We start from the raw sequence: 21,842 nt of genomic DNA on the forward strand, positions 1-21,842 counted from the left end.
TAGTTTAATAATTTTCAGAACTTTCTTAGTGATGCGCTTTATAAGAGTAAGGCAAAGTTCTTACAGTAGGCAAAATGTGCATTAGATTCCTCATGACTGCATTTAAATTTATTTGAATGGGAAGAAAGGAAAGCTGAATGACAGGATAAGAGGTTAACCAGTCATGTAAGAATCCTCATGTAAGAGAGGATTCTCCAGTCATGTGATTTGCTCATTAGTTGAGAGGTAAAAATATTCACAAAACAATCTAAAAAGCAGATTTTATGACTTTGACAAGTAATCACTTATTTTTTATGTCCATAATTTTATGTCATCTTCAATAGATTAAGCCAAAAACAATGTTTATTTGTCTTAGATATTGTACTTAGCTGTTGCAATGTGTTAATTCATTTTAAAATTATATCACTTTTATATAATTCAGTACTAGGCAATGAGAATCAATTTGGGGGTTTTTTGGTAATACGTATTACTTTAGTACTTACTTGATTTAAGCCGTTCTATGGGTGTATTACTGTATACATTATATATTTGATTTTTCTTCAAGTACATTGAAAAATCATCATTTAAAATCTAGTTACTGATGGAGTTGTTTAGGAGGTAATTAGTAAAATATACCTGACCACTAAATACTATGAGTTGGTTTCCTTGCTAACCTTACTTAGTACTCTTTTCTTTTCTCTTTTCTCTTCTTTTCTTTCTTCTCCTCTCCTCTTCTCTCCTCTCCTCTCCTTGTGTTTTCTTTTTCCTTTTCTTTCTCCCCCCCGCCCTTTTTTTTTTTTGAGACAGGGTCTCACTCTGTCACCCAGGCTGGAGTCCAGTGGTGCGATCTCAGCTCACTGCAACCTCCACCTCCTGGGTTCAAGTGATTCTTGTGCCTCAGCCTCCCCAGTAGCTGGGATTACAGGCATGCACCACTATGCCCGGCTGATTTTTGTATTTTTATTAGAGACAGTGTTTTGTTATTTTGGCCAGGCTAATCTTGAACTCCTGGCCTCAAGTGATCCGCCCACCTTGGCCTCCCAAAGTGCCAGGATTACAGGCATGAGCCACAGCACCTGGCCTTAGTAGACTCTTTCTAACAAGAATTTATTTGATTGAGATAGTTATCATTATGGTAATCAGACCTTTAATGATGACATTAAAATAGTAGCATTTCTTCCAAATTTAGTATTCTTAAAAATAACATTTTCTTTTTTAAAGATATGGCCAGGCTGGACTCAAACTCCTGGACTCAGGTGATCCTCCAGCCTCAGCCTGCTGAGTAGCCTGGACTATAGACATACATGCACCACCACATCCAAAATAATTTTTATTGCTAAAGTTATGGCTGTTCATTGTAGATAACATCGATCAGGAGTCAACAAACTTTCTTTAAAGGGACAGATGGTAAAATTTAGGTTTTAAGGGCCATACTATGTTTCTCAACCTTTTATTTTTGCCCTTATAGTAAGAAAACAGCTATGAACAATATGTACAAGAATGCCATAGCTGTGTTCCAGTAAAATTTTATATATTAAAACAGGTCTTGGGCTGGATTTAGCTTGAAGAGCACAGTTTGGTCACCCCAGTATTGACAATAAGGAGATGAAAATAGTCTGGGTGTGGTGGCTCAAGCCTGTAATCCCAGCACTTTGAGAGGCTGAGACGGGCAGATCACTTGAGGTCGGGAGTTTGAGACCAGCCTGGTCAACCTGGTGAAACCTCATCTGTACTGAAAATGCAAAAAATTAGCTGGACTTGGTGGCGCATGCCTGTAATCCCAGCTCTCTGGGAGGCTGACGCAGGAGAATCACTTAAACCTGGGAGGCGAAGGTTGTAGTGAACCGAGGTTGCACCACTGCACTCCAGCCTGGGCACCAGAGCAAGACTCTGTCTCAAAAAAAAAAAAAAAGAAAAAAAAGAAAATGAAAATAACTAACCATACATACATTCTGGTTTGCCTAGGACACAGTAGGTTTGCTTGCACGTTTTGTCCCTATGAAATTATCAATAGCTATTCCTTTCATTCTTAAAAACATCCTGGTTTGAATAACAGATTATATGATAACCCCTAAAAATATCCTTTACAAGCAATCTCAGCACCCAGAGATAACCACATTAGCTGGCACATTTTATGAAAACTATGTCCAAAAAAATGCATTATTACATTTTAGTCTTGTTAGTTTTTCATTTTCAGTATACTGTGATCATCTTTCCAAAGCATTAAATATTCTTTGACAATGTGATTTTTAATGACTGCATAATTTTGTATTTGTGGATATACTATAATTTATTCAAATACTCTTTTGTTATTGGACATTTTTTCCCTAATATCTTATTGTTATATATTTGTAACCAAATATTTTTTCTATTATTTTATTAGAATAAAATTTTAAAAGTGGGATTGCTAATTTAAAAGTTGTGAAGAGTTTTGAGGTCCTTTCTGTATATCGCCAAGTCATTTTTCAGAAAGGTTGTATCGGTTTTTTACATACCACCCAACAATATATGAAGTGTTCTTTCTCCTGTGTTTTGCTGAGACTAGGTTTTATCATTTAAACTTACTTTTTGCTAGCTTGATGGGTAGAAAATAATTTTTTGTTTTAATTAGCATTTCTTTGATTACTGTTGAGCATGAATATATCATCATCTATTTATATTTGCTAATTTGTGAATTACTTGTTCATATTCTTTGCTCATTTTTCATTGGTATGTTAGTCTTTTTCTTACTGAATTTAAAGAACATTTTGCAAATTAATGATATTAGCCCTTTTTGTCAAATGTATTATTGACATGTTAATGATTACTAATTGAGTTTCTCAGTAAATAGCTTTTTTTAATTTTGAAATTCACCCAAAACTTAGTCCCTTAATGTTTTTTTTTCTAATGAGTTTTTAAAAACAAAATACAAGTTCTCATGTCCTAAATTTCTTAGACTATAGCTTCGCTCGTTGTTCCTAACTCTGCTGTAGTTTATTTTAGTAATCTTTATTGAGAAATTGATTATTGAGCAGATTTAAAAAAAAGCATCAACATATGACAAATACAGGGACACAGAGATAAAGTTACATCTCTGTCCCTTCCCTGTTTTAATGGGTGGGGGGCTACAAATTATCGGTGACATCACAGTATAATAGGTGCTAAGAAAAGCGATAGACAGAGTCTCTGAGGACATACGGAAAACTGTTGGTACAGTAAGATGGGGACCACAGTATCATGGGAAAAGTGTCAGGGAGGCTTGTATAGATGAGGGAGTGCTTGAGCTGAGTCTTGAGTATGTAGCTCTTGCATAGGTAAACTAGAGGCAAGCGGAGGCATACAACAGTATGGCACTTTGACCAGTAAGATCAGTGTGGAATGGCTGGATGGTAGGATGTTAGTGTTGGGAGATGAGTCATAGGTAGCAGCTCATAAGATTTTAAGGGTTTAGGTTGTATCATTAATGTGATGGAGAATCACTGGTTTTTGCTTAAGGTCTAGTCTGCTATTTTATTTTTTTGAAACAGGTTCTCATTTTCATTGCCCAGTCTGGAGTGCAGTGGCTCGATCGTGGTTCACTGCATTCTTGACTTCTCTGGGCTCCGGTGAGTCTCCCACCTCAGCCTCTCACATACTTGGTACCACAGGCATGCACCAGCTAATTTTTTTGTATTTTTAGTAGAGATGGAGTCTCACTATATTGCCCAGGCTGGTCTTGAACTCTAGGCTCAAGCAGTCCTCCTGCCTTGGTCTCTCAAAGTGCTGGGATTACAGGCATGAGCCATCACACCTGGCTATCTGTTGTTTTTTTGTTTGATATCACTTGTAGCTTCTCACACAGAATAGTACACACATGAGTAATCTCTCTTTTTTGCTATCCCACAGAAGGTTTGTAAGCAAGTAATATGATGAGGCTTGTAGTTTTAAAAGATCCTTGGTGGTTTGGATGTTATACTGGAAGAGAATCAGTCCGGAGGCAAGGAGACCAGTTAGAGACTGTATAAGTTTTCTGTTGCTGCACAACGAATTACCACAGAATCCACTTCAAAGCTCATTTGCTATTGTTGGCAGAATTCTAAGATCCCTGTTTCTTTGACCTCTGTCAGCCAGCAGGCTGCTCTTAGCTCCTAGAAGCTACCCTTATTGCAACCCAGCAAGGATGCTTTGAATCTCTGACTTCTTGGTCTCTTACCCAGATTTAGAGTCCATGAACTTAGGTCAGGCCCATCTACATAAACGATTTTGGCTTAAAGTCACCTGTGCCTTATAACAAAACCTAATCTTGGAAATGAATCCATTATATTCAAAATCCAGGGAACTGTACAGAGATATATGCCAGGGTTGGGGAATCTTGGGGACTGTCTTAGAATTCTGTCCACCACAAAGACCGTGGCAGCTATCAGAGTAGGAAGTGGGGAGGGTCTAAAGAATGAGGATTTGACTTACGAGACAAGGCTTGGTGACTGAGTGGATGTAGAGGAGAAGGGAATACATGATAGGGAGGGAGATTAGATAGATAGATAGATAGATAGATAGTTGGAGTCTGGATAAAAATCTGGAGTTGAGATCTTTCTGAGAGACCATTCTGAGAGAGTGTGTAAGTGGAAGACCAAGATTTGAACCCAGACAAACATGGTGCAAGAGGAAGAAAATGAAGGAGTCATTCTAGGTGGTAGGAGAACAGTGGTATTATTGGGATGGTAAAGAGAAGAGTTTAAAGATATTTGGAATAATGAATTGTGTTTGGCATGAGGATTTGTAACAGCCATCCTTAGCTCTATCAGCGGATTATCAACTGGGGCCAGGAGTGTGGGTGGTGGAGACTGTTTGGAAATGTATGGTGGTGTTGGAGATTGCCACAGTGATTGCAGGACACTACTGCCACTTACTAGGCTGGGGCTAGGGATGTTCAACTTTGTCCAGTGCACAAGGCTATGCCATACAAGTCCACAATTTCATAGCACCTCTGCTGAGAAATATAATGCCAGGGATCTATTTTGGTTCTTCACCCTCCGTTGGTCACCATGTTCATTCATGTTTACCTTCTAAACATCTCGTATCTAGCCCTTTCTTCTCACTTCTCAGAGCCACTGCTACACTTGAGGCTTTCATTGTCTCCTGATTAAACTATTGCCGTTAACTTCTTACCTTGATTGTCTATTGCCACTCTGTTTGCCACCTCCCTTCTGTTTACCACCAGAACCATGAATCTAAAATAATAAACATCATGTCATTTCCTCTTCATTAAAAGTGAAACAACATTATCATGTCATTTCCTGTTTCATTAAAAGTGAAAAATGTTATAAAAGGAAAAAAAAATAGCCCTTCAAGGTCTGGTGCTAAGCTCATTTTCTCGCCACTTCACCTTGGTATCTATCTGGTATTCCAGCTGCAGGCCTCCACATTCCTCAAATAAGTCTTTCGTTTTTTATACTCCTTTATGTGTCAGTGTGTTTCCTCCTTTTGTCTGGACTGTCATTTCCCTTACCCACGTAGAGAACTCCTTCCTTTCAAGAGTCAACTCCTGTGTCACCTACTTTACCAATACGATCTGTTCCTCTCTCTCTCTTGCTCCAAAAGACTAATCTGCACAGTCTGTTACAGCCCTTGTCTAATTGTGCTGTAGCATTTATTTACATGTTTGTTTCTCCTCTAGCCAGTGAGCACCTCTCAACAGAATTATCTTCCTTGTTTCTCTGGCACCCTAAATATGTGTTGAATTAATAGTCCTTCTCTTCTTTTGTAATTTTGCTTTCTGTAATAGAAGCTTAATTTTAGGTATAGTTGTATGAGTAATCAAAATGAATCACACACTGAGAAATCAATGTGGATGCCCTTTAAGGGTTCTGTTATTTTTTTTAATTGCCATTGAATAAAATAAGATACTCTGTGATAAAGTATATTAGCGTTAAAGTGTTCAAATCTGATCTTTATTAGTAGGCCTCAAGTGAATCTTTGCTGACATTTAAGGTTTATGACATTTCCTTCACATTCATTCTTGACTGGAAGGCATAAATGGCTGACAGTAAAGAGCAATTAATAATTTTCCAAGTAAAACATTTTCAGGAGCTTCTGCCTTTATTGCTCCCCAGATGAGAACACAGCCTGTTTCTTATGTGTTCCAAAGATGATTTCCCTATCAGCTTTTTTGGTCAGTTAACCAAAAAAGAAAAAAAAAGTTTCACTTTTCTGAATTCTGCAAGATTGACAGAAGGGGAATTTTTGAAAGTCTACTTTGTTACTTGGTAGGTGTCGTATTTGCTCTTTATTTGACAGTTATCTAGACTTAAAAACAATGAAGCAGGTTTTTTTTTTTTTGTGCCAGTTTGTATTGTTTTCTAAGCAAGTGCTACCTCTGCCATCTAGCAGGGTGAAATATTGGCGAGAATAAACTGTCTTCATCATTATTGTTTTCTTTTTCAAAATAGGCGAGTGTTGTGTATAAAGGAAGTTGAAATCCTGGGCCTTATGTCTGTAGACTGGCAATGTCCATTTGAAGATTTTGTATTTCCTCCTAGTGTCAGTGAAAATGTGCTAAAAATTTCAGTTAAGGTAAGAAAACATGTCACACCTTTAGAGCTAAGAATTCATTGCTTTCAGACTGTTTTGCAGTTAACTACACAAAATGTTTGAAGGATTAGTGTCGTCATTACTACTATATGCTGAGACGTAAAGAAAGATGTAATCAATTTATTTGTATAACTATACTTTATTTTCTGGCAGTCTTGATTGCATAGAGTGAAATATCAGTCTGCCCACCCAAATAATTAAGATTCTGATATGCTGATATTTTCTTTTTTGTAGAATTAAGCATTAGTAAATAGGAGAGTTTTTTTTTAACTTCATATGGACACCCATATTGCTATAATCTTAGATATTTCTGGAAAGATTCCCTCTTTTTAGGTTTTTAGAAGATTATTAAGTGATTTGATAAAAATAAATGTATCCAAAATTCCTATGTTTTGTAATATTTGGCATTTATGGAATGCTAATACAATTTAAGTGTTTAATAATACTTTTATGTCTTTTCTCCCATCATTTTGTAAGGAAGCACTTTTATTTTAATTACATAGTAATTTGTAAAAGTGATACTCCATCTTTTGCATAGTTCTTAGACTCAAGTACTTAACTTTCTTTGAAATATGTTTGTTACATTATATATATTTTAAATTTATTTTCATGCCTTTACAAAACTATAAATTGTTATTCTAAATATGGTAATTTCTTTAGTGTATTTGTTTTCCCTAAACAATGTTATTTCTATTAGTGAAACTATCTGCAAAACGTTTACCATGAAATTTAGTAGCCAGAAGAACATTTACTGTGAAATATAATAGCTATAGATGTGAGTACTGGTACCCTTTAATTTATGTTTACTTATCTTTTCATGGAAATTTATAAATAAAAGGAAATACCATGTTACCCTGCCATTTTATGTTTCAGCGTTACTGCATTGTAGAGTGCCACAATTTAAGGAATGTCTTGGTGTATGAAGTACAGTTTTCAAACTAGGAAAGACTATGTCACTGTCATATATTTTACAGTTTCCTCAGTTATCACTTTTTCTTTCACATCAATGGTGAGAATTGACTCAATGTATTTTACATTATACAGAAATTTTATGTATCAGCCAAAGAAATGAGGGAAGGGTTTTTTTGATTTCTCAGATGTGATGAGTTACCAAGTGGTGTTTCTGTAGGCTATTTATCATAGCCTGCAGAAAGCCATTATTTTATACAGATAGATGTATGCTCATCCAATTTTATAGATTCTAACAACTCACATATGGAAATACTGTCCTTGTTCCAAGATGATGTATTTCATGTCTTACTTGAATATGTGTATTTGGTTAGTCTACTTGTTTTAAAATAGAGTTGACGTTTAAGTATACAATTAAAAGTTAGGATTTTTTTTCTTCCTCAGAATAATTTATTTTCTATCATTGTTTCTTTTGAAACAGGAACAGGGTCTGTTCCACAAAAAAGACAGTGCCAATCAAGGCTGTGTTCGAAAAGTTTACCTGAAGGACACCACCACAGCAGAGGTAAACAATTTAAAGAGCACGCCTCCATTTTTTTTTTTAGCTGAAATACCTTTTTAAAAGCCTCTTATAGGCCAGGCGCGGTGGCTCAAGCCTGTAATCCCAGCACTTTGGGAGGCCGAGATGGGCGGATCACGAGGTCAGGAGATCGAGACCATCCTGGCTAACATGGTGAAACCCCGTCTCTACTAAAAAAATACAAAAAACTAGCCAGGCGAGGTGGTGGGCGCCTGTAGTCCCAGCTACTCGGGAGGCTGAGGCAGGAGAATGGCGTAAACCCGGGAGGCGGAGCTTGCAGTGAGCTGAGATCCGGCCACTGCACTCCAGCCTGGGCAACAGAGTGAGACTCCGTCTCAAAAAAAAAAAAAAAAAAAGCCTCTTATAATGAATGCCATTATTTCTTCCAAAGCTCTCCCAATTATAACCGTGGATGGATATATAAACTTAAAATAATATACTGTGGACTCAGTCGGGTACAAGGGTCTTATTTTTATTTGACATATCTGGACTCTATCCTTGGTCCTTAGCTATTGGTCCTGTTTGGAGAGCTTCAGCCCTTGCTTTCATACCTTTCCCTTCAATTAAATGAGCCTATACCTGTCTTTACAAATCATAATAAGTATTTTACTTTACAGAGAGCATGTAATGCCATTGAGGATGCACAATCAGCGAGACAGCAGCAAAAATTGATGAAGCAGTCATCAGTGAGACTTCTCAGACCCCAAGTGCCATCTTAATCACAGATCCCAGGCGCTACAACAGGGGGAAAAACAATCACTGGTCTTGTCTATAAATCACTCTGCTTTATCTTGCTAAAGACAATTTTTCAAGCAATCCTTTAATTTTTCTAGAATAACTCGTATTGGGTTTTCTAGTTTTTTCACCTTTTGGTTTTTACTCTAATTTTGTAACCATGTATATGTTAGCAGTCCAATTCTATGCCGCCACCCAAATGGGTCAGACCCTTGAAGAAACATCACTTCAAACTCAGAATGAAATTTTCATTAATATTAAAATTGTGAAGCAAAGGTCAGTAGGCTTATATTTAATTAAAGCCTTACTGAAGAATAAGAAAGGAGCTTAGGATGACTAGTGGTCTTTGAAAGGTTTTTTTATTTTGTTTTTTTTTGAGACCGAGTCTTGCTCTGTCACTCAGGCTGGAGTGCAGTGGTGCGATCTTGGCTCACTGCAGTCTCTGCCTCCTGTGTTCAAGCAGTTCTCCTGCCTCAGCCTCCTGAGTAGCTAGGATTACAGGTGCATGCCACCACACCCGGGTAATTTTTTTTGTATTTTTAGTAGAGGTGGGTTTCATCATGTTGGTCAGTCTGGTGTCGAACTCCTGACCTTGTGATCCGCCTACCTCGGCCTCCCAAAGTGCTGGGATTACAGGCATGGGCCACCACAGCTGGCGAAAAGGCTTTAAGCCATGGACAAATGTTGGACCCTGACATTTTGTTTAAGGGCGATTTGTTCAATAATTGAACTGAGTTAACATTTTTTTTTGTAAGCCAGGTAATTGAATGAAGAAAAGCCACTAAAGGGAGAAATGACATGTTTTCTAATTTCTTTTCATGAAAACACTGTTTTTCCCTCAAATAAAGCATATTTTACTTTGGTGCTTACTTTTCCTCCTTGCACTCTAATAAAAAAGTGTGGACAATCAAACCTTAAAATGTCTACACTCTGCCCTCTGTAGTGTAGCATTTATAAAAATTTGGAAGCTATTTACATGCTCTTTCAAAATGAGCTTATATGACACAATTATTTGCTGATACATGAAAATATTGCACCTTAAGTTTCTCAAGACTCTGAAATATGTAAAATTCAATATTTTTATATTCCCAGAAATTGTTTCTTACAGGTTGAAAGACTTAAGGGCATCACAAATTAACATTTACTCCTAATGCACACCTAGAATGTACTTTAAATACTTATTAAGAAGAATGAAAATTCTTTGGTTGTTTTATATATAAATAAGGCCTATATAATGACACTGCATTCCTTGAGGGAGCAGGCCCTGTGAGAATCAATTCAGTACAGTATTTTTTTTGTCCTTTCTCCATCCTTGATCAGAGATAAACTATTAAAACTTTAAAAAACACTCACAAATATTTAAGGTTTTTGGTTGAACCTTTAGACTTGCTAATAATGTTTAACATAACAACGTTTACTTCAAATCACTGAATTCACGAAGATGTGGACGCACTTGGTCTGCTCTATTTTTGTTTATGTATGGTAGTGGTTCTGTCATCATCATTCATGTTTTTTAAGGCCTGGTCATAAAACTTTAAATTTTACTGGTGTTACTTAATGTATATTCTAAAAAGAGAATGTAGTAACTAATGCCCTAAATGTTTGATCTCTGTTTGTCATTACTTTTTCAAAATTATTTTTTTTCTGTTAAGTACAATATATAAAACTTCTTGCTTAAATTGAATTTCTATATTAGTGGTTAATTGCAGTTTATTAAAGGGATCATTATCAGCAATTTCATAGCAGGTGTTCTAGTATTTTGTGTTTTTAAAACAGAATTAGGAATTTGAGATATCTGATTGTATTTTTCATATGAATCACAGCTGTTGACAATGTCCTATGTATTTAAGAAATTATATTATACTGATACTATTTGTAACATTTTTATTTGATTTAATCTCCAGGGACAGAAATAATTCATTGGTAAAGTATAATAATGTTTTTTTTAAAATGCTTTGAGAGTCAATTACTTGCATATGAGAGAAATAAAACATTTGGCACATTGTTTACAGGTGTGAAAACTTTGTGGGTTTGTGTTCTTCAAGTAACATTTGCTTTATTTTTTTCTTTCCCTTTTCCTTTTCCAATCCAATAATAGTAAGAGGTTATATTAATAGTTATGGAGGACTTTACCAGATACTAGTCAGATAAGCTTTTTCTCAGGGGTACTGAGCCCCTTTATCACACTGGAGATCTGTGGCACAGACCTCCAATACCGGGGGATTACAGAGAATGCTGTTGACCTAGGGGCCCAGCTGCACTTTGGAATCCATTGCGGTATTTGCACCGAGTCCATGCCTCCTGTAGTTTCTCTCAGCGACTAGCTGAGTATGGCAATTATATTAAGACATACTTAGTCTAGAAATTCTAGGAGACACAGAACCCCTCTGACAGCCAACTCTGGCTTGGAGACTTCAGTGGCCTTGCAGACCTTCTGAGACTGCATAGCAGTCTGGGATGGTCTACCATACTGCTCTCTTTCTCTTCTCCTCCCTCTTGCACATGGGGCTCAGACTACATGTTTGGAAGGCTCACCCAGTGCTGGATTATCCAGTAGGAAGAATAAGTTCATGCTGAGGGCTGTAGCAAAGCAGGGGCATTAAAAAAAGAGAAAAAACAAAAACAAACAAACAAATGTACCCAAGCTTTGTAAGAAAAATTCCATACAGGGTGGACTTCCTTCCATGTGTTTTCTGATTTAGTATTGTTTTCATTTTGAATTATGCAGGAAGGAGGACACTGCCATCTTTTTGGTGCTTTGGGTTTCTAAGTATGTTGATCTGGTGCTGCCTGGATATCTATTTTTAACAAAGTTCCTTGTGTGTTTCTAATATATAGCCAGGACTAAAAATTAATGCTCTGGACTTAAAATGATCAAATTCTTAAAGGGCTCTACAGATCTCAATGCCAGTTAATATTAAGTTGCAATTATTGCCAGAGCTAGAAGAATCATCTTTTTATTGGGGAGAAAAACCAAAGATTCTTAGAGGTTAGAAGATTGCTCATAATGGGGTCATTTGTCTTCTGGGGACAAGCCCTTATGGTTGAGAATCACTGCCAGAATGACCATGAGTACTGACGAAAGTGGATTCTGTGCCATGTGTGTCAGCTCTAAGAAGAAGCCTAATGTGAATGACGAGTTGATGGGTGCAGCACACCAACATGGCACATGTATACATATGTAACAAACCTGCACGTTATGCACATGTACCCTAGAACTTACAGTATAATAATATAATAATAAAAAGAAGACAGGATATGGAGATGTAATCTCTCAGGGTTTTTTTTTTTTTTTTTTTCAAATCAGACTCACTGGAGGAGAGGGAGTACGTTTCTCTTGGTAATTGTGCCACTAGTGGGAAAATTGAGGCTTACTCTTGAATTCATGCTTGAAAGTATCTTCAGTTATAAGTACGTATCATTCAAACAGTCAACTGTGGTTCTCTTTGAGGTGAAAAAGTCTTCAGAAAGACTTCTGTTTTGTTTTTACAAACCACAGACACATAGTTCCTTATTCAAAATTCAAAAATTCAAAAAGCTCTAAAAACCAAAAGATTTTGCAAAAGTTTGAAACAAAGACATTTGGCAGCAAAATCTGAACTGAACTGACATGAGGTTATTCATGGTCTTTTATTCTATTTGGTGTAAATAATTTGGCTGGAGCAAAAGTACTTTATTTGGTTATGGGGCACTGCTGCAGATTTCTCTGGAGGCATACAAGCTGTATGTGCTGTATGAACCATATTGTCTTTCTTTTTTCTTTTCTTTTTTTTTTTTTCTTAGAGACGACGTCTCACTCTGTCGCCCAGGCTGGAGTGGCGCAATCTCGGCATGCTGCAACCTCTGCCTCCCAGGTTCAAGCGATTCTCCTGCCTCAGCCTCCTGCGTAGCTGGGAGTATAGGCACACACCACCACGCCTGGCTCATTTTTGTATTTTTAGTAGAGACAGGGTTTCACCACGTTGGCCAGGCTAGTTTTGAATTCCTGACCTCGTGGTCTGTCCACCTCGGCCTCCCAAAGTGCTGGAATGACAGGCGTGAGCCACCACACCCAGCCCATATTGCCTTCTTAAATGTGAAGTCCTGTATTCTGAAACACATCTAGCCAAAGGGTTTTAGGTAAGATATTGTGGAGCTATATACCTTCAAAATTCTCAGTTTATTAAATTAGCTTCTCAAATTTTAGAAAAAATCATAGACTATAGGAGAAACTCTAAGAAACAACAGAATTGTCTTCCCTCTCAGACCATACCAATGTTTCATTTTACAGTTAGTGCTGGCAAATTGTTTTGATAAAAGTTTCAGAGTAATTGGTGTCAACATATATGTTGCCACATGATTGTGTATCACAAGGATGACATTTGAGAACAAGTATGAAACATAAGCACATCAAAATGACTTTTATCCCTTTTGTACATTATATATCTGCTGGATGAAAAGATTTTAAAAACTGACTTCTAGTGGGGAAAATATTACAATAGTAGTGAAATATATATAGCAACATGGTCCTCAATCCACTAAGATTATAACAACACTACAAAGAAGATTCAATTCTTTAGCATTCTTTTAAACTTGAAGAAAGATAAAGCAGCTTCCCCAGAGATTAACTACAGTACCTCAAGTGGTTTAGATACCTTGATAAATGATTTTCACCAAGAGTAGATTTCAGTTCTTGATATTTGGATTTTGTTTGTTTTTATAGAAAACATTTACCTTATGATACCAGTTTTTCCTTCACCCACTTTGCTCTTTTGCCATCATTTTAAGTCTTCCTTCTCTATGTATCATTTTATCTTTTCTTCTTATGGCACCTCTTTAAATATTAAGTTATCTTTGTTAAGTGGATATTATACTATTGCTTGGCAAACTACAACCCACAGGCCAACTCATCTGTTCTTAACAGTTTTATTGGAACAACCACACCCATTTATTTGCATTGGTTATGGCTGGTTTTGCACTACAGTGGCAGAGTTGGGTAATTGTGACAAAGACAATATGGCCAGCAAAGCCTAAACAATTTACTATCAGACCCTTTACAGAAAAGTTCATTGATCCCTATGTTATGTCATATAATTGATCTTACAGTGGGACAAACAGATATCAAATGACTTACCGAAGGCCCTGTGGTGAGATAGGAACTGAAATTAGGATCCAACATCACCAACATCCCTATCTCTACTTCTTCCTAAAAACAATAACGTTGGTGTTGAATGAATGTAGCCACTGTTGGCCTCTTGGATTTCTTCTAGAACCTTATACCCTTAACCCCAAATTTTATCTGTTTTCTCCCTATCTATGTTTTACACCTAACTGTGATATGGCATTTCCCACAGTAACACCCAAATCTAAGCCAGCCCGTAGTTAAACATTTTTTTTCCTGGAGAATTCTTACATATGGTATAGTATTACTGTGACAGTTGACTAGCATATGTAGCTTTTGAGGTGTACAAATAAGGAAATAAAAACTTTGGATATGAGACATAAAACTTGTGTCTATTCTACAGCACAATCAGAACTAAAAATCAAATGCATGGGGTTCTACCATAAACCATTATAGAGTTCTACTGATATCAGGAGTAGAAAAACCATGCCCAAGATACACACTTTGTCATAACTGGCTAGGGACTTGCCAAAGTAGAAATGATATTTTTGAGCATGGCACATGACATTATAGAGTAGTAATGTAACAAATGAGCAGGTGTTCAAAGATTGCAATTTGAATGGAAGCTATAAAATTTCAGCTTCACCAGAGGATGCTGCTGCAAATTAGTTAAGCAAGCACTTATTGATGGTTTAAATTAAGCAGCCACTCTGGAACAGGGCACATTTCCTTTCCCTGTGGAGTACTGTTAGAGAGGCTTAACCTACTTTGACACTTCTGATCAAATCTTCCCACTTCATTCCATTCACAGTGATTCATGCTCTCAAAAATAGTAAAAACGAAAAAAAAAATAGGGCATGAACTAGAAGATTAACAGCATTCTTAACTTTTTCAATAAAGATTTCTTGGACTATGCAGTCAGTTGAATAATCTATCACTGTGTTACAGAAGTAGGTAGTAGGTTTTTTTTTTCTTTACGCCAAGATAAGGGAATCATACTCCTGAAGAATTCTGGAATAGTTGTAAGGTCCATAGGACATTTGAATATATCTGGAATTATTGACAGCAGGAAACAACTGCTTTCTTGTGCAAAAGATTCCCATGGTTGAAACTGAGAGACCTGGAAAGCACTCCTTTTGAGTTGGCCTCAAAAGAACAGAATAGAAATCTTGCATGACTGTTATTACAATCCAGAGGGTAAATGGATACCATTGAAAACACTGTTTAGTAAAGGCCATAAAGACTGAGTACCCATGACTTAGACTGGTGAATAAGAATATATTTCCCACACTACCTAAAATTAATGCTCAATTGCCATTGAATTATAGTGCAACTCTTTCAGAAGCACTAATGATGCTTATTTTGCTTGGAATGGATTAATTTTAATCATTTTTTTGGCAAAAATAATTCACTTGGGGGCCTTGGTTTTAGTTGTACTTATTCATAGAAAAGTTAATGGTTGGGAGATCCTTATATTCAGCATAGATCTATTCTTGTAGCTTCCATCCATTGAGCCCAAATCCTTAGGGCTATCGGAATAAGAATGGCTCTTTCTGTATATGGAAGCCCAGCTATGGGAGCACTTACCTAGCAGAATTGAAGGCTGGCCTCATGTCCTATCATTTATCCAGCAAGCATGTAAGTTTTATTTTCAAGTTCTCCTCTTATTCTTCCTAAACCATCCCTAATGAGACAAAACTTCAAGTCATCCCATAATCCTGGTGGTACTCCTTAAACAAACAAGTTCAACCATGTTCCTCTTAGGATATAGTGCACTGATCTGCAGGAATGTACCAGGAATCAACTAAGGCAGATTAGTGCTTTGACAATTCCATATTTTCTACTGCTTTTCTAACAGTAGTAAGTATCCCAGCCTATTAAAGCAATTACTTATGTAAGGTAACATTTCCCCATTATCATAATTTATTAATCTTGTAACTTTTACTTATTTAAGAATATTGTTGAGTTATTCTTTTCACCACTTTTGCTAACAGTAAGGGTACATTTACATGGTACTGTAGATTTAAAAATCCCTTTACCTCTCTTGGCCTCAGTTTCTTCATTTGAAAATAAGACCTTTGGACCAGACCTGCCTTTTTCACAAAAGGAGTTGAAGACTGGCCTCATGTCCTAAGGATCCCTTTAGATTTTACAAATATTGATAAAATGGCCAGTTGTAGAATTGTTATTTTGAAAAGGTGAGATGTATTGCTTGCAGGAGTTTTTTCCTCTTTCTCACAATATTCCTAAATATATTAAATGTGTATTCTTAATCATTAGTGAGTTTCTTTTTTAAAACCACAGAACCTTTAACAACACTACCACCAACACAATCCGAAGAGAAAGTGTGGGAGATTGTTGCTAGTCCTTGCATGGAGAAAAGTCTGGATATGGAGACTATAGATAACTGAGTCCCAAAAGAGAGCCCCTGAAAGAACTGTGGGCAAGAATGGCTGAGTTGGGAGCCAGGTCATTGCTGTGAAAATGGGATCCTGCTCTTCCTTCTCAGATGCACACCCTCAGCAGCACCTTTTAGTTCTCTAAGGACCAGTGCTGTGTGAGGTGGTCGTGGATCACACTATGCGCGACCTGGGCTCTTCATAAGGCACATTCCACTCAGAAGACTTCTCTGCTGGTCAGCCCTGTCATCTGAAATGTGTTGGAATCACTGCTTTGGATAATGGAATGCAAATGTTAACTATCTGGATTAAATAGTTAATTTGCATGGATTAAATTACAAAATCAGAGAAAGGTCATTTTAACTAACATACTAAAGAGCTTTACAGTTTGTAAATCCATACTTAATCTTTTTACATCTTAATAGAAACCCCATATGGCAGGTCATGATATTTCCATTTTGTGGATGAAGAAACATGTTTGTAGAAGTGATTTATCCAAGTTCATATAGGTAGGAAGTGTAGTCTCAGGAACTGGTTGAAATCAAGTTCCTTTTCTATCGCACTATGCCACCACTTTGTAAGTACACCAGCCTGCAGAAATGGACCACTGTCAAGCTCAAGGAAGCAAGATAGATAAAATTATAACTAATATGGATGCAGCTCTGAATGATTTTGATTCTAGTTATACATGCATGCAGATGTATTCCTTATTCTTTTGATCCCCTTCTTGCTTGAGGAAATGAAAAGACATTCTGTAGTTCCTTGTGGCTTGGACTTCTCAGAGTTACCATCCTTCTTTCATAGGAATGCTTCATATTCCCTGGGCTTTTATATCACCTGGTCTTTTCTCGTATTAAGGTTAGTACATATATTTTCACAGACTAAATACAGGTTCCTCGTGTGCCACTAAACCAGTGATCTGGCTAAAGCTTTGAATCCCAGTTGAGATGAACTTAGGCTCACCTTTGTCTTTTAGACTGTTACCAATCAAAGGTAGGTTTACACCATGTTATATCCATTAGCATATTTCAGATGCAGGTAACCGAAAACTCTCATGTAATTAGCTTAACCAGTAAAGGGATTTATTATCTAACATATTGAAAAGTGACATAACAAGACATAGATGACTTCCTGTTTTATGAATTCATCAGCACAACACTACCATCCAAGAAGGCAGCATCTTTCCATCTTTCTGGTTTTGCCGTCCTCGGCTTGGTGGCTACCTCATGGTCTCTGAATGGCCATGACAGTTTCAGACAACACATTTTGAAAACAATGCACTTGCAGAAGAAAAGCTTAACTCTGCTGCTTTTTTTTTTTTGTTTCCTTGAAGAGCCATGGACCTCCCTTCAAATTTCATTGTTCAGAATTGGAAGCACATCTTCTACATCTATCACTGGTAAGGCAAATGGTATTGCCAGGAATGACAGAGAAATTAAGATTTACCCCTGAATTACATGAGACAGGAGTGGAAATCCAAACAACAATCAGGTAGCTTCCAGTAATAAAATAAGGCAGAATAGCTACTAGGTGGACAACCAATAAACATGGCCCACCACAATTAGCTTCAGCCATTTTCAGAAATTCACATTCATGTTCTTGCGTCTACTAGGGAACATTGGACTGTTTCCTCTGATTTACTATCAGCTTGGTCATAATCAGTAATAGAGATGTGGGATTTCCAGTCAAGATGGCATTATCCTTTGGGTCCTTCACTGTGGTTCAAACATAAAGTAATGGTAGATGAACATAAAGTTTAAAAATAAAAAAGACTCATTAGTGCCCCTAAACAGAAAAACCATTTGTATGGAACAGAAATAGGAGAAAAACGATTAATGACAATATGGAAGACTAAATATCTAAAAGCGTTCCTCCTACAAAGCACCTAGAAATACTAGATAAAATATAATATTCTCTGAAATAAATAGCTGAGCTCAAAGAATATAAGAAAATTCCCTCTAGGACAAAGTGTAAAGGGAAGTTAAAACTAGATCAATGAACATACGAGGGGATATTACTGCAGCCCAGAATGATGAAGGTTTGCCAATTTTATTAAACACTTTTATTAATCTCAAGGCTTGGGATTTAATATCCAGGAGATTAGGTCTTGGACCCTTGTAAGTTGAAAAGTAGGAACCTAGAAACCCACATAAAATCTATATCGTATTTTAAGATAAAATGATAGACAAGAAAAAATATTCCCACTGGCATAGGGAAATTACAAAGAAAGTTGTTTTGGCCTGGGTTCTGAATGAAAATAAAGTTCCCCCCTGAGAATGTGTAATCATTGCCTCTAACACATGGGTTTGCAAATTGAATCAATTCCTATGTGGTCCTGGAGCATCCAAGCAAATGAATTAACATTAAAAGAATCTGGAGACAGCCTGGGAATCTGACAAAAGCAAAATCAAACATCTTAGCGGGGATAAACCCTCATCCCAGGTTGTACTTGCCTCCCACTGTTTACTCTCATGGAAGATGAGGAAACAAGTCATCTTGAGCAACAGTCAGCAGATTTAAAACTGTTGGAATTATATTGCCAAGAAATTCAGGTAGAACTACCCAATAAAAATATTAAATACGTATGATTAAAAAGAAGAATTAAAGACAAGACACTATATAAAAAAGAAGAGGCAGATTTCGATAAGAACTAAATTGTTTTTTTAGAAATTAAAAAATCATTAAAATAAAAAGTCAAGGCCGGGCGCAGTGGCTCATATCTGTAATCCCAGCACTTTGGGAGGCCGAGGTGGGTGGATCATGACGTCAAGAGATGGAGACCATCCTAGCCAACATGGTGAAACCCCATCTCTACTAAAAATGCAAAAATTTGCCAGGTGTGGTGGTGGGCACCTGTAGTCCCAGCTACTCGGGAGGCTGAGGCAGGAGAATCGCTTGAATCTGGGAGGTGGAGGCTGCAGTGAGTCGAGATCGTGCCACTGCACTCCAGCCTGGGAGACAGAGTTAGATTCCATCTCAAAAAAAAAAAAAAAAAAAAAAGTCAATGGACAGCCACAAAGTACATTAGACATAACTGAAGAAAGGATTAATGGACTAGAAAAATAGAACTGATCAATACATTTCCTGGAACGCAGCACAGACAGAGATGGAAATATGAAAGAGAAGTTAAGTGGCATGAAGGATGATAGATGAGTGTATCGAACGTACTCTAATCCAAGTCCTATAAGAATAGAGAAAAAGGCTGACTTGATTCAGAAAGACATGACTTGATAGATGCAAGAAACAAAATGAACCCAGAACAGAATAAATAAAAACAAATTTAAACCTAAGAGACACTGGATTGAAACTATCGCATAGCAATCACAAAGAGAAAAACTGAAAAACAACTAAAAAGAACAGAGAGATTACCGACAAAGGATCAACAATTACACTGAGAGAAGAGTTCATAACAATAGCATCCAGGGAATAACAGGATATCTACAAATCGTTGAGAGAAAACCAGCTGTCTATATAGTTGTCTTTAATCAGCTAAATTATCATTCAAGAATGAAGGTTAAATAATCCTATTTTCATAATAAAAAAGAGAAAGTTTTCCACTCTCAAATTCTTTCTTTAAAAACTACTTCGGGATGTCCTTCAGGAAATAGAACTCAGAAGGAATGAAATATAGAAATCAATGGCAACAAAGAAATTGGTAAACTGTAGAGTTAAAACAAAGTAACAACAAGAGTGTACAGGAGGAGGTTCATCAAAACTTTGCAAGACATTTTTAGAGAAAATTATGAAATTACATTGAAACAAAGTTTACATTTTCTTAAATATACAGAAAGTTATATAATGTTCATGAATGGCAAGACTCATTAAAAAGTAATCATATTCAAATTTATCTGTAAATTCAATGCAATTTTAATCAACATCCTATTAATATTTTTCATGGACCTTGACAGGCTATTTCAAAAATTCATGTGAAAGACGAAAAGGCCAAGAATTATCAAATAACTTTAAGAAAAAAGATCAAGTGTAGGATATATTTTGCCCTCCCAGATTTTAAAATTTACTAAAAAAACTGTCGTAAGTGAAACAATGTGATATTTTCAGAGAAAGAGATTAGAAGATAAATGGAACAAAAGAGAGTAACGACAGACCCATGAATATATGGAAATATATAATAACAAGAATAGTAACTATGGCTTACATGGTTTCTGCTGTATAACTTTTAGGCATTGTTCTAAGCACTTTACATATTTTAATTCATTTATCCTTAAAGGTGACATTAAGTTTCAGTTAAGCATAGCTGTATTGTTCATAATAGGCAAATGTATGTAGATTAAGATATAAGGGGATAAACAAATTGTGGTATATACATACAATTGGGTATTATTCAGCTATGAAAAACAACAAAGTACTATATGCTATAAGACAGACGAATCTCCAGGACATTATGCTGAGTGAAAGAAGCCGTAATCAAAAGGTCACACCTTATATGATTCCTTTTATATGAAATATCCAAAATAGGCAAACTGTAGAGGCAAAGAGCAGATGAGTGGTTGCTAGGGGCTGGGAGAGAGGGCGTGATTCCTTAAAAGATGGGGTGTTTGCATGCTCTCACTTATAAGTGGGAGCTGAACAATAAGAACACGTGGACACAGGGAGGGGAACACGTGACACTGGGGCCTGTTGTGGGAGGGTAGGGATGGGGAGAGCATTAGAGAAAAGAGCTAATGCGTGTTGGACTTAATACCAGAACTTGAAGAAAAAAAAAAAAAAGAAAGAAAGAAAGAGAAGAAAGCAAGGCAATGATTACCATAAAAAAAAGTTATGGGGCGTTCTTTTAGGATGAAAAAGTTGTGGAACTAGAGAGAGGCAGTGGTTGCACAGCATTGTGAATGCACTAAATACTGCTGCATTGTGTATTTTTAAATGGTTACTTGTTAATGTGAATTTTACACCTCAATGAAAAAATTTGCAGTCAGCAAGGATAGACAAATATTGCTCAGGAAATTAATTTATTCGTATGAGAAAAAATTGGATTTCTGTCTCATAATACACACTAAAATAAATACCAGGTATATTAAAGACCTACATGCGAAGCAATTCTTTAAAATTTACAGAAGGGAATATAAGAGAATACTCTTATGCTCTTGAGAAGCTAGAACTTTCTATGACAGAAAAGGCCATTAAAAAGTTAAATGACAAGCCACAAACCCGGAGGGAATATTTGCAACCAATACAACAGCCAAATGGTTATTATCTGGGATATATGAAGACCTCCTTTAACTCAATATGAAAAAACAACCCAATAGAAAAATGGGCAAATGCTATGAACAGACAATTCACAAAACAAGAACATTGGAAATGACTCATTGACATGCAGAGTGAAACAATGAGCTGCCCTGTTACATCTGTCAGATTGGCACACAAATGGAAGTTTGAGAACAGCTGATGTTTCAAAGGATGCGGTGACACGCCCACGGGAAAACCCTGCTGATGGGATGGAGAATCACTTCAGAAACCAAGTTGGCAAGCCCTCCCCCAGCTGAACACAGGCATACAAACACAGCAGTTCCACTGCAGACACCCAACCTAGGGAACTCTCATGCAGTCTAAGCAAAAAGAGAAATAAGCATAT

General features: G+C 36.7%; 1 protein-coding gene across 2 annotated transcripts in view; it reads left to right on the forward strand.

The window, feature by feature from the left end:
• Window positions 1-10,773, forward strand: part of VPS13C (vacuolar protein sorting 13 homolog C) — a 197,684-nt gene extending 186,911 nt beyond the window's left edge. Inside the window, exons 81-83 of one of the 2 annotated variants that reach the window (XM_033189883.1) lie at window positions 6,387-6,510; window positions 7,919-8,002; window positions 8,635-10,773. In XM_033189883.1, coding sequence (XP_033045774.1) covers window positions 6,387-6,510; window positions 7,919-8,002; window positions 8,635-8,736 — 310 coding nt within the window. In that variant the 3' untranslated portion in view covers window positions 8,737-10,773. Of the gene's footprint in view, window positions 1-6,050; window positions 6,137-6,386; window positions 6,511-7,918; window positions 8,003-8,634 lie in introns of those variants that run through there. The other variant, XM_033189884.1, reaches the window with a different exon arrangement.
• Window positions 10,774-21,842: the final 11,069 nt, after the last annotated feature.

The sequence above is a fragment of the Trachypithecus francoisi genome, unplaced genomic scaffold (genome assembly GCF_009764315.1).
Source record: "Trachypithecus francoisi isolate TF-2019V2 unplaced genomic scaffold, Tfra_2.0 Lachesis_group3, whole genome shotgun sequence".
NCBI classification, from domain to species: Eukaryota; Metazoa; Chordata; class Mammalia; order Primates; family Cercopithecidae; genus Trachypithecus; species Trachypithecus francoisi.